The following is a 12,595-nucleotide window of genomic DNA, read 5'->3' on the forward strand; positions in this document are numbered from 1 at the left end:
TGCTGATTATTCTAAAACCAAAACTTTAGCACTAATTTAAGTCTAAAACTTGTTTTTAGATCTGAAACAAACACATACACAAATACAACCCTGCCCCCAAACCCTAACCAAACAAAATCCCCAAAGCTGACAATATTGTAACTTAGATAGTCATTAAAGTTTGATATTTTTCAGATTTTGAGTTTCCTCTAGGTTTTCCTCAATCCATATGAAGTGCCATGCGCCATCTTTAGAAAATGTAGGGAGCCAAAGTACTCCAAATTCAGGGAAACAAGGCTTTGGAGATGAAGCAAATTTATTGTTCAAACTGTTGAAATTAGGAAGTATTTTAAATCAACAACCGTACACTTCAGGAAAATCCACCTAGTATGAGTGAACAAAGCTGGGACCCCTTTAATGAGTTTCAAAGCTTTTGTAACATAGTATGTGTATCATAGAGCCTTGTACGCAACCCACCGTTTCGAAAAGCAAAAATGCTCCCTGCATACTGCACAGGCAGAGAACAGCATCACTGAGGTACTAGTCTCATTTCATTCAGGCAAAGTACTGCATAGATATCTAGGGTTAAGGAGTTCTGACATGACTCTGAACAGCTTTTACAGTATCATAAGGTAACATAATGAAAATACATTGTATTTGAAACCAAAGAGCAGCATATTACACATGCACTCGTAGAAAACATCCTGTGTGCAATCTGAGATGTTAGAAGTACCATACACAACTAGGATGTTAATCTGAAAGCATACTAATTTAATTTGGTTTCATTTTTGTGGAAAAAAAGTCTAGATGGTCTTATTCATAAAAATGGACTCCTCAACATTCAGCTGTGGTGGGTATAACGCAAACATATATGGTCTTCATATTCAGGATCTTCATTGAGATGTCCTTTGTAATCTCTGAATCAAAAGAAAAACAAGAGACAAACAGAACACAGTTAGTACTTCTCCTTAAACATTAGAGCTATCAATACGTTTATTTCTTTATTCAGGCAGCTCTACCAGTTCCTTTGAAATGGAACCTGGACAGAAAATGCTCAGCACAAATTCCTACCTATTAAAACCCAGTGCATTCAAAGGAAATGTTAGGCTTCCTACTGCAAGAGTTTAAAACACTGCTGGCGGTTAAGATGTCTAATTTTTCAAAGCATATTTCATCTCCCAGCTTCCCATCCACATGGACTGACATTCGGTTCACAAAATCATTTTGTAATGTGACAACAACGTCAGTATCAGTAACACAACACAACGCATTGAAAAGCAGAGATCTCTGTAAATACCATGCAAGAATGGCCATACTGGAAAGACCAACAAGCCATCTCCTCTAATACCCTGTCTCTGACAGGAGCCAAAGCAACAAGCTGATGAAGGAGTATTAGAAAAAGAACATGCATACATTAACTTGAGTTTTATACTTAAAGCAAGGATTGTAGTAGTATCTGCTGAAAAATTAATGCTGCAATCTTGTCAAGTATGCCTGAAGAATTGCACACCACGGGAGATCAATTCCTTAAACCTTTTAATAGCTATATACATGGTTTGCAACAATAAAGTCTCACCAACAAACCTTGTATAGATAGAGCATATATCCATAATTTTGGGTCAGGGTTTATAACTATTTAGGAAACACAGCCACACAGCAATCCTGTCTTGCAGCTGCAGAAGAGATGCCTGACAATTACAAAGTTCACAATTGCAAAGACAATACAAATGGGAAACCGCTTTCCTTGTTCTTGCTGCCTCCCAGAGCACTCTTTCCAGGAAGTCGGATGCTTGCTAGCTCAGTGTTTCCCAACACCCTTCAGCTGCAGCAAACGACACCAATAACAGCTTACTTTGGTGGCAAAGCTGTACTTTCCAGTATTCGAAAACAATCTGAGTACCAAATGCACCAGAAGTCTCTCTCTCAAGAAAGTTCAGTGTGGCAACCACCAATACATATGCCGAAAGCAACGCTAAAGGATATCAGAGGTTTACTGTGTTACTCCGCACACTAAAATCCATACAGACAGCAAAAGCAAATAAAAGATAATCTAAAATTTGGGCACTTGTTAGCACAACTGAAAGGTTAGTAACATTCAGAGGAGTGAGGTGCTCGGCAGTGGCTACGGCGCTGCCGTCCATGCTGGGCTTGCTTGGGCTCACCCCAGCTCCCCGGAAGCAGGGAGCTGCACGGGGAGGGGAGGCACGTTTGGGAAGCGCAGCCATGGAGATAACGTAAAAGCAGCTCAGTTTTCCACAGGATGATGTTCCAGACTGAAAACTGATTCTAAAAATGCCAGCAAGAGGGTCTGGTCCCATGTAAGAGTATGTACGTTCCTTCTAACATTAAGGCCCCCACCTTTCTTTGAAAAATACTTCATTTTTAGAGTGAGCAAACACAGTCTGCATGAAAGCTTAAAAGCCATCTATTAATTAAATAATTAAGCAGCCCTTATGGATCCTGATAATACTGTTTTTAAAGAGTCCTCTTCCAGTGTAGCACTCTGTTTGAAGCAGTTGAATACCAAGCTAGAGAGCTAAATAACTGGAGGTCTAATCCAAATCAACAGTTAAGGTCTTATACCCTCATTATCTTCCCTTCCTTCCCCAAGAAAACATTATCTCAGTATGTAGAAAAGTTATTTTGATGTGCAGAAGAAACCAAATTAATTTGACAAACTTGGTCTGAAAGGCTTTTTTTCCTTTGTTTATTTTTTTTCTGAGACTTGACCATTGCCCTCTGCAGTTACTGATATGCTAAATAACAATAAAATGCAAAACTTCAAAAAACAAACCCCCGAATTACATAGAGCTAATATCTTCAACAGTATTTAAGACAATAATTACTATTACTTGGAAACTGGAAGGTTGATTTACCAACATAATGTAAGAACATCCTCTTTTCTGTGCTAACTCCTCCAAAGGAAGGCTTTGAAGCTATCATGTTAAAAAGTATTGCGCTTGCCCCAAATACTTCTTGAACAGGTATCTATGATTCACGTGTTTCAATCTCATGAACAGGTGATACTCACCACTGACATTTATTTATAGATCATTTTTCCTATATTACAAAGGGGAGGAGAGGGTGGTGGGGGGGAACAAAAACAAAAAGCCCCATGTCTGTTACTAAAACAAGCAAACATCTGTGTGATAGACAGCACATGCCCAACTTGACAACATTTATAAAAATGTTTTCAATTTTTTCCATTCTGATAACTCATCTTCATCTGAAGGAATCTCTCAGGAATCTCCCTCTGCTTAAAAAAAAAAAAAAGCTCCTTTCGCTCTGTAACAATGATAGAAACCAAAAATGAACAAATACAATATAATAATATAAATTGCTGCTGAACAGCTAAATTCAGCAAGGTTTTGCACACAAATACTTTTTTTGTTTATGCAAATGACGTGGTTAATATATTTTGTTCTTATACCTTGTGTGGCTTATAAATGCTATACTCTCAGTTTCTCTGTATTTCTCTATATTTGTTGACATCATTCAGCATGTCCCTTTTATCGTGTGGCTAGATCTTAGCTTTTATCTCTCTCTCCTTTATATTCTTTCTTGTGCATCACAAATTTCTGTTTTTAAGCCTCATCTTCGGACTGTTTTCAGAAGATTCTGATTCTGTACAGATATCTGACTCCGCGGTAAAGCTTGCCGCTTCCCAGGTATTCGGATTGAAACGCAGCTGTCACCACCCAGCCAAGGCTGACCTGCTCACACACCTCCGGAACAGGACTCTCACTCTTTTCCCTCTGGTCCCTTTCTCCAAAAAGAATTAAAGTGCAAGTGCATGCATCTGCAACAACATGATTGTTACAGGAACAATTTGAAGAGGTTCTTAAAATATTCACGGTCTGGACTCACTTATTTCTAGGAAGAGATTCACTCTCACTACTTGGTCACATCAGGAAGTAACCAGTGTTGACACTGCTGATTGACCCTTCCATTACAAAAGGAAGAACCTTTTTGAGAACAGGTCTTGGTCATTTCATCCCCAGCTTGCACTACTCATTCAAATTTCACTGTCTCTTTGTATGTGTATTCTGTGGTTATAATAAATTTTCTGGAAATTATACATATGGATCTACAGACAAGATCAGCTGAGGAGAATACATTAAAGCTTTGAACTTGTAAATGTATACACGTAAAGGATTCTATTAAGTAAACAAAAATATTGAATTAGCAGGCAAAATTAGAAATCAATGTAAATTGTGTGCATTTAGTTAATAAACTAGATCTCATGTAAAGAATTAGAGAGCTGGTCCTCAACAAAAACTTCCAAGTATCCTCAGACATTACAAAAAGCAAACCAAAAGTCTGTGCTTACCCTGAGTTTGTGCTTCATCTAGGAACAATTTTAGCCTCCTGCTCCTGAGCCCAAAAACTTTTGCTGTTTCATGTAGAAGACCTTGATATGTTAATCCATTCTGACCAACAGGGTTTTCCATTAGAAGAGTTCCCACTGTTCCCTTCTGACATTCTAACAAAATAAACAGTGGTATTACTATTGGTGAGGAATAGCATTACTTTGTTTATCTTGGTAAATTAAAATTTAGTATTTGTTCTCCCACTTCATTTTTGTTCACTAATCAACCATACCAGACTACTTAGGGATAATTATTAATTAAATAAATCCATGAATTATGGGTCCAGAAGTATAAATGATTATTAACAGTTTGACTAATAACAGAAAACCTTCCAGAATTCCATACAATGGTCAGCTGAATAACCTGGAGACTGCTTATGGAAGATGTGAAATTTTTGAACAGAACACACAAACCACTATTACCTACAGAAACTCACACCAATGATCACATCCCCATAAAAAAAAAAAAAAAAAAGTTTGACCCAACTAGCTTTTCAGCAGCTTCAGTAAGGCTCCACATCTCTACATGGACCAACAGCTCGGGACAGACTCATACCAGAGCTTGGGTTACCAAGATATTCTTATCTTTTCTAATGAGAGGTTTCAAAGTAGAAATTAGGAGATTAGCAGCTGTGGCAGAATTATACACACATATCTATAACTTCAGATCAGGTTAATAACACGATTCTTTTGGCTTTTAAATAGCCTTGAGTTGTGTTTTATAGGCTGTTTACAACCACTCTGTGAGAAGAGCTTGCTCCTCCTCCTCTGTCCCCTTCCTTTTCTCATCAGTTTTAGACACAGCCTTTTAGAATAAGATGCATAAGTGAGCTGTGGTCAGAAACAGGAAAACAATGTTGAAAGGCTCAGGTTTAAATGTCATTCCTTATCTCAGACTGGCTCTTCTTTCTCTTTTATGAAAAAAAAAGTCACCGCCTACCTACCAATGAAAATATACATGCCTATCTCCATCAGCAAACAACAGTGTCCAAAACTCAAATCCCAATCTCATTGTGCAAGTGAAAAGCAGTTAGAACCCTACACACCTTGTGGCTCTGCATTCAACAGCTGCAAGTTGATATACTGGCAGAGAAGAGCATCAGCGGAGCTGAGCAAAGCCGGTGCTGACCCTGCCGTCACGTGTAGAGTCTTTCCGCTGAGACTAAGCAGGTCAGTTTTGCTTATCAGTTCTGAAAAAGAAAATGAAACCAGTCAGGCCATTACAGGGACAGTCACATCGAGCTCTTGCTCCATCAGCTGACAAGGAATCTTTCTAACTACCAATTTCATTGTGGAAGCGCCTCCCTCTTCAGCATTAGTTTCTCAAGAAAGTACATTTCTCCGTTTTGAAAAATGGAATTTGGGCAGAAATATTTTGGTTGCTAATAATGCAGAGTACTTGATTGGCTGTGGAAATTTGTTCTCAAGTCAACAGAAAGCTATGAACTCATTTTTTATGCAAATAAATATATGATTACTTATTTAATAAAAACAGGTTAATAAAAACAGTTTAATAACTTAAAATAAGCTAGAAATCATTCACTTAGGCCAACCATTTCTATCTCATTAGATTAAGACCGAAGATCTTTTCCTCCACCCTAACTTTGTTAGCTGAAGCAGCACTGGATATTTGTTACCGTGCAACATCAGGAATTTTCCTTTGGTAAACTCCAGATGACAATAAATGCAAAATCAATAGCCGGACAAATCACGAGTAAAGCCCTCAGTGTTAATATTTATTACTGTTTAATGTCAGCAATAGCTGATGATTCTGCAGAGGTCTCCAGCCATGCATATTTAGAAAACAGTGGAAGATGAGACACAAACTAGGACCATGCCTCAAAGGATTTTTAACATAATACACCACCGCCCTGAAAGCATTCAGATGAGACACTAATGAGGCTTCTGTAATACAAATAAAACATGTAAGGCTTCATTCTGTACTACCTACACAAACAGCTGCCCTATCTACCACAGAGGTAAAGAAACCTGCTGATAGCACCAAAATTAAAGAATACAAGCTAATTTAAGACACAAAGAACATGACTCTCTGCTACTGCAGCTGCAAAAGAACTCCAACTACCAAGTCCAGGAAGAATTATTAAATTTAATTTCTTGCAAGAATAATGCATTTGCTGGGCAGATGGAGCAGGCACATCTGTCATATCCTTCCAACAGGTCTTCATTCCAGATCAGCACTACTCGCACGCATGCTGCTGAGTCTAAGCTTTAGAAAGCTTATTTTCTGTAAGTTCAACTGAATCATTTTTGAGAGGGACAGAAACAGTGCTCCTTTTTCCAAGAACACTCATAAATTAAAAAGAAGAAAACAAAATAAAGAGGTGAAAAGTACCAGACTACAGTCTCAAAATTTTGCCAAGTCCCACAGAACATAAAATGCGATGCATTGTGGAATTCTTCGGAGACTGCCCTAAGGAAAGATGAAAGTTTCCCATATCTACCTTCAGACTGCTTTCTAAGAAAGAATTTGACAAGCTGCTAACCCCCCCCCCCAAAAAAAACCCACACACCCCAAAAAACCCACATACATTTTTCCAGTTTTTGCAGTGTCTACATATTAAGAAATATGTTACAAAACAATCTCTAGGTGTTTTATCTAAATCAGTACAACAACTCTATCATTTAAAGATCAACATTTTAAGTTTTATATTTAAAAAAAAGGGGGGGGGAACTTAATTGTTGTACCTAAAATTCAATTTTCCAGAATGAAGACTCTAAAATTGTCATCTGTCAGCTAACTGATCACTTCATTGAGATGTTTCAGGTGTGGGTGCATGAGCACGCATGGTTAAGGGCTTTGCTGTCGGCTCCGCTTACAAAAAGGCAATAAAAAAAATAACACAGTAACTAGCACAATTAACAAGACTTCATCATCTGGAGAGGGAGCAGCCGCAGCTTTTCCTAGTGTAACTCTAAAGCAGCACTGCTTGCGATTTACATACAATTACTAGGTAACAGGCAGGAAACGCCACTAGCAGTAGTGTGCTTTACAGAACAAGAAACACAGCCCAAATAACGTACAGTATAAAATCACATATTTGCAGTGACCTATGCAGACCCGGTAGGGCATGACCTGCTGTAACTGTGATTTACATATTTAACAAATCAAACCTTTTACATTACAGAACTGTTGACATTTTCATATGAAAAATCTCATGTACAGTGCTGTCAACAAATTCAGTCTATATAACTTTCTAATAAACAGTAAGGAAAAGGATCAAGTGGATCCGTTTGGTTTTTTTTCCCCCCATATATGTGAGACACATGAAAACAAGCAGATATTGCAAGGGCTCATCAATATTAAAATTCCTTTTAAAGTCAGTTCTCCCTGCAGCTGAGATTTTCTAAGCAATAATACTCTCCTAAGGTACCTGGCAGCCTCCTGGCCTTTTAAAAATTCAATATATAGTACAAAAAGTTTTTTTTTTTCCTCATGTTCCTAAAACAGTGCTAAGAATAAAATTAAAAAAAATGAGTCAGCTGAAAATTATAAAGAGGAAATAAAACAGAGTAAGAAGATTTGGGGGAGGGGGTTTTGCCTCCTCCCCACTTTTCTTTAACACTAAATGATTTACAGCTTCATTTATTCTTGTAAGAGGCTCCTTGTCTTGGAAACTGCAAGACGACAAAGTGGGCATCAACAAATACAATTTCATTAAGTCACAACTTACTTTATTCACCAACAGGTTAATAATCCATCTGTTATCTGTCACCCTTCTCTTGTAAAAACATCCTATTACAGCACTGTCTGTCTTGCCAATGGTCTTATTTTTCTTACTATGGGTTTACTATCTTACACCCATAAACATTTAATGTTAACAAGGAACAGCAGGTCATTCTTTGCCTTTGCCCTGTATGAGGAGGCTCTTCCTTGGGCTCTCTGCTCTTCCAATTTCAGGTTAAAAACAAAAACAAACAAACAAAAAAACTAAACCAACAACAACACAAAAACCACACGCCTTAAAACTTCTAAAGGATTGTAAAAAACACACCAACCTGCTCGCCCCCAAAACGTTTACTCCAGGGGGTCACAGGCACAACACCTTGTAGCACATCTCGATACCGGGGTTCTTTAAGAACTCAATTATCTTACACACCCACTCGCAGGGAAGTGGAACAACGGGGGGGGGGCGGAATTCCCCAAACCAAACAAAAATCCTCTCCCAAAACAGTACAAACAGTACATGGAAACAATGAAACAGCCCTACAAGGTACATTGATGTTATAGTCCAGCATGTTAAAAAAAAAAGAAAAAAGAGAGAGAGAGAAAGAATGGGCACAGTATGGAAGAAAAGCATAGGGAGACACCCCCAAAAATTAAAAGACAAGGATAATTTAACAATGCACAATTGAGACAGTTATATTAGCTTGCCAAAGTCTCAGAAAACTGAAGTCCTTTTTTTTCTTAAACCAGTGGTTTTTGACATGTGCTACTTCCATTAAACTGAAGTGCAACTCAGAAAGCATTCACAGTAAGTTTATAAAGTTTTCAACAACCTAGAGTTAGAAGAAAGTCAACAGTAATTATTTTTACAATCTGATTTGAGCCCAGCCTCTTTCCTCTAAATGACTTTCCATAAAGTAAATGTAAAGTGAGGCAAACTATTCTTGGTGTCTGAAATCAGTATAAATCAGAGAGGCTCGCTCAGAGTTTGCAGTTACTCGAAATACACTGATTCACCATTGGGGAGGAAATGTGTAGCTCATTATTTCCATTTTGCACAAAGAAACAGGGACATGACATATATTTACCCTGCCTTAATGCAAGAACTGCCTGATTTTATGCCATTACCCAACCCAAAGCACATCTTCATTACGATTCGAAAACAAGACGACAAACTCTGCTGCGAACAAAGTGGACAACCCTAGAAACTCCTGGAAGGAAAATAAGGAGCCAGAAATATGGTTTGCCTTGGCCACAATTTTATTAACGTAAGTGGCAACAATTCAGCAACAAGTCACCTAGAGCGTGCAACCTTTTCTGTGCAATTCACCTCAGACAGAGGAGCTGTATCAGTTCCATGTCCTAAACTAAACCACAGGTAAGCCTCACCAGCGATACCCACGCCGGGGTAGGACAGACGAAGCAAAGGGATTGCATCCTCCCTGAACTGAATGTCAGGGATTTCAATTCTATTCTCTAGCAGCTTTAAGAGTTTTTTTCTTTTTACATGCATCCAAACCTGGTCCTTCAGGGAGCCACGTCCTCTACTGGTAAATACTTACTCTAGATCTCTGCCAATCTGCGACAAAAGTGAATTTGATAATCTAATCTTTCTAAGGGAGTTTCCAAGTTGTTAAGATGAAAGTGGGCAGAGAAAAATCCCTCTTTGTCCAGACCACTTAAAAAGAGAAGAAAAGAATGAAATCATTATGTCAAGAAGGAGAGTCCAAAAATGCTATCTACACAGCCTAAATGATACGGAAAGGAAAAGAACAAAGCCTTTGCTCCTACAGCAGAAAAGGTTCTTTGAGAAGAGGGGAGGCTTAGGTATTCTTTACCACTCTCTCTTTAGGAATTCAGGATAAGCAGATTTATGCTGCATCCTTTTTCCTGTTAGTGGCAGAAAACAAGCCAAATAAGGAACCAAAAGTTGCGTATAATCTTTAATGAGTTGAGAGTTTCCCAACTCTTCTTGGCCTTTTACAGATCATCTCTTAACATCTGAGATGGTAATAAATCATGATAGTTTATACCCACCTCTGTAGTCACATACCATACTGCTATCATTTTGTTAAAGTGTATCATTGCTATTTGGAAAATGATGTAAAGGAAAAGTATTTCCTCATTCAGAATAGAGCTGAAACTCAGGTAAGATATTGAAGGCTCCAGAATTTCCTAAAAATCAGCTATAAGTAAAAGCAAAGAAGGATCATTTGATATGATGAAACTATTCAGTTCAGCTGAGTGCGACTCTGAAAGAGGTTTTATCACAATAAGCAAAGTAAGTGGATTACATCAGATAAAGGTCCATTATGAAAATCCCAAAACATTCTTCAAGAAATAGCTTTAAGGAATGACAAAGAAGAAACTAAAAGTAGAGATGGTAACAGTGGTATTACAGACCCAAATGAGAGTATTCCTCTAATATGCCACAGGTAGGCAGGAAACGGTGCTCCTTAGTAGTCCTGTAGGCATCCCAGGACAGACATTTACAACAATAAAGTTAACCATCTCCCTCTTAAATATTGCTTCAGTAATATTTCTTTTAAAATACACTAGCAAAGGTTTCTGCAGCCATGGAGCTACCATTTCTGTAGTATTTTATGGTTTCTTTTTGTTGCTCATGTTAGACTTGAATGTGTGGAAACAGGCAAATGAAATTTGAACTTCAAGAGGGACCTGTAAATAACCCTAACAACAAAAAATAATTACTGCTGAAACATCTCTGAAGTCATATCACGGCATGGTCACTACAAGTACTCTGCTTTCTGTATCCATTCAGTAAATCATTTGATTACTAGTGTAATCTTGTTCTTAATGTACTGTTTTTTTAGATGTCATTTTTGCTACTATATCAGAATATTATATGTAATGTAATAATAAAACAGAATCTCCATCTCAGAAGAAAGCAAGCCAGTTTGCTGCTAAGGTCTCTTGGTCACTAATTGCAACATTTTTCATAATGTTTTGCTTGTCTTGTATCAGATATTTTATCTTTGTAATGAACCCAAACTATGACTCTCTATATAACCTACAGAAGATATTTTATGTTTTCATTTGTTAGCAGAGCACAAGCTCATGCTACAAAAATATGCTGACAGATTTTTCTAAACAGAAGAAATGAAGAAATCCTCAAGCTTCTCTACAGGGAAAAAGCAACAACAAATCTTTCTCTCTGCAGAGGAATCAGTTTGCATTCAATTTTAACTTCTTCCCCTGCCTAATGAGGCATTAGGAAAAAAAAAAATCATGCAGTAGCTGATGGCGACTTGCCATCAATAAATAGTATAGCCAGGAACCAACACAAACACTTTGTGAACAGAGCAAATTTTGTCCTGTTGAGAACTGAACAGAGATGGAAATAAGGTAACAGAAGAGATGAGCATCATTTAGCAGCAGCTTTTGAAAACATTGACATGCGGCTATAAACACATTCTCATAAACTATGTACTAGAAAATAAAAATTTTCCTTGTGTGTTTTCTTGGCAATTTTGTATATAGAGAGAAAAAGTTATACAGTAAATTACATAAATTCTACTTGCTGCTGGAAGGACTTTCATTTTTTATTGTCATACTCCACTTACCTGTTTTTCCATTAAAAATTGTCAGTTTTGAATTTTTAAGACCAAAAATGCATGACACAGCATCTACAAGTCTAGTGAAGTTCAAGGTATTATCTCCTTTTGGATTTTCCAGCAGCAACACACCATCTAAAACCAAAATTCAGAAATTAAAGTACAATATGGAAGCAATGTCTGAGTTTAAATGATTTTTCTAAAGAGTTGTTCTAGTGAATTTCAGTAAGTTTTTAAGTTAATATAGAACTGGTAACCTCACACGCTTCCAGAAATTTTTGTAGTAGGAAAGGGAAAGAGGGAAGAAGACAGCAAAACCGACTCAAGTCTATTATTGCAGATTAAGCATAATGGAAATTTTGATCTTTTTGTTAACAAAGCAGTCGAATTAATATGTCACTGAATTACAATTGTATTGGTACAGTACAGTATCGATTTAAAAATGGCAGATTGTGTGCTAAGATCACAAGCGTAATTAGTTAAGTTTATTATAATTTAGTAAGTAGCTTTGTAATTATGTTAAACAAAAGATACTTCTTTTGACACAAAAAATGCAAATATATCTAGAAAAAAATGTTGCTAGAGTGCATTTATGTTTCTCTCCTTTTAATATAAAGCCCAACACTAATACATTTAAGAATATTATTGTGGTCACTTACGGAAAGTGCTTTTGATTATTCAAAACAATTATTAGATTCTCTATTTCAACTCTTATTTTGAGTTTTATACTTTAAACAGTATCTTTTCCATAGAAAAGCATTGCCTGCAACTACTGTATTATATCAAATATTAGAAATTCTCAAGATCTATGCTCTGAGTGTAGATGAATACATATACACACACACAGTGTGCATACATATCTATATAGATATACCCATACAAACCTTTCTATAGAATATATAGAAATAACGAAAGTGTGCACATGCATATTTACTTCAGGTCCACATCAGAAAACATGTATTTTTGCTTTTTATGAATGTATTTCAA

General features: G+C 37.0%; 1 protein-coding gene across 4 annotated transcripts in view; it reads right to left on the reverse strand.

Moving 5' to 3' along the window:
- Positions 1–277: 277 nt before the first annotated feature.
- IARS1 (isoleucyl-tRNA synthetase 1) overlaps positions 278–12,595 on the reverse strand; it is a 111,242-nt gene continuing 98,924 nt past the window's right edge. The window contains exons 33-36 of one of the 4 annotated variants that reach the window (XM_013945289.2): positions 11,618–11,743; positions 5,395–5,538; positions 4,310–4,462; positions 278–896 (exon numbers count right to left, since the gene is read on the reverse strand). In XM_013945289.2, coding sequence (XP_013800743.2) covers positions 814–896; positions 4,310–4,462; positions 5,395–5,538; positions 11,618–11,743 — 506 coding nt within the window. In that variant the 3' untranslated portion in view covers positions 278–813. Of the gene's footprint in view, positions 897–1,084; positions 3,265–4,309; positions 4,463–5,394; positions 5,539–11,617; positions 11,744–12,595 lie in introns of those variants that run through there. The other 3 variants (XM_067303173.1, XM_013945290.2, XM_067303174.1) reach the window with 3 other exon arrangements.

The sequence above is a fragment of the Apteryx mantelli genome, chromosome 12 (assembly GCF_036417845.1).
Source record: "Apteryx mantelli isolate bAptMan1 chromosome 12, bAptMan1.hap1, whole genome shotgun sequence".
Taxonomy (NCBI): domain Eukaryota; kingdom Metazoa; phylum Chordata; class Aves; order Apterygiformes; family Apterygidae; genus Apteryx; species Apteryx mantelli.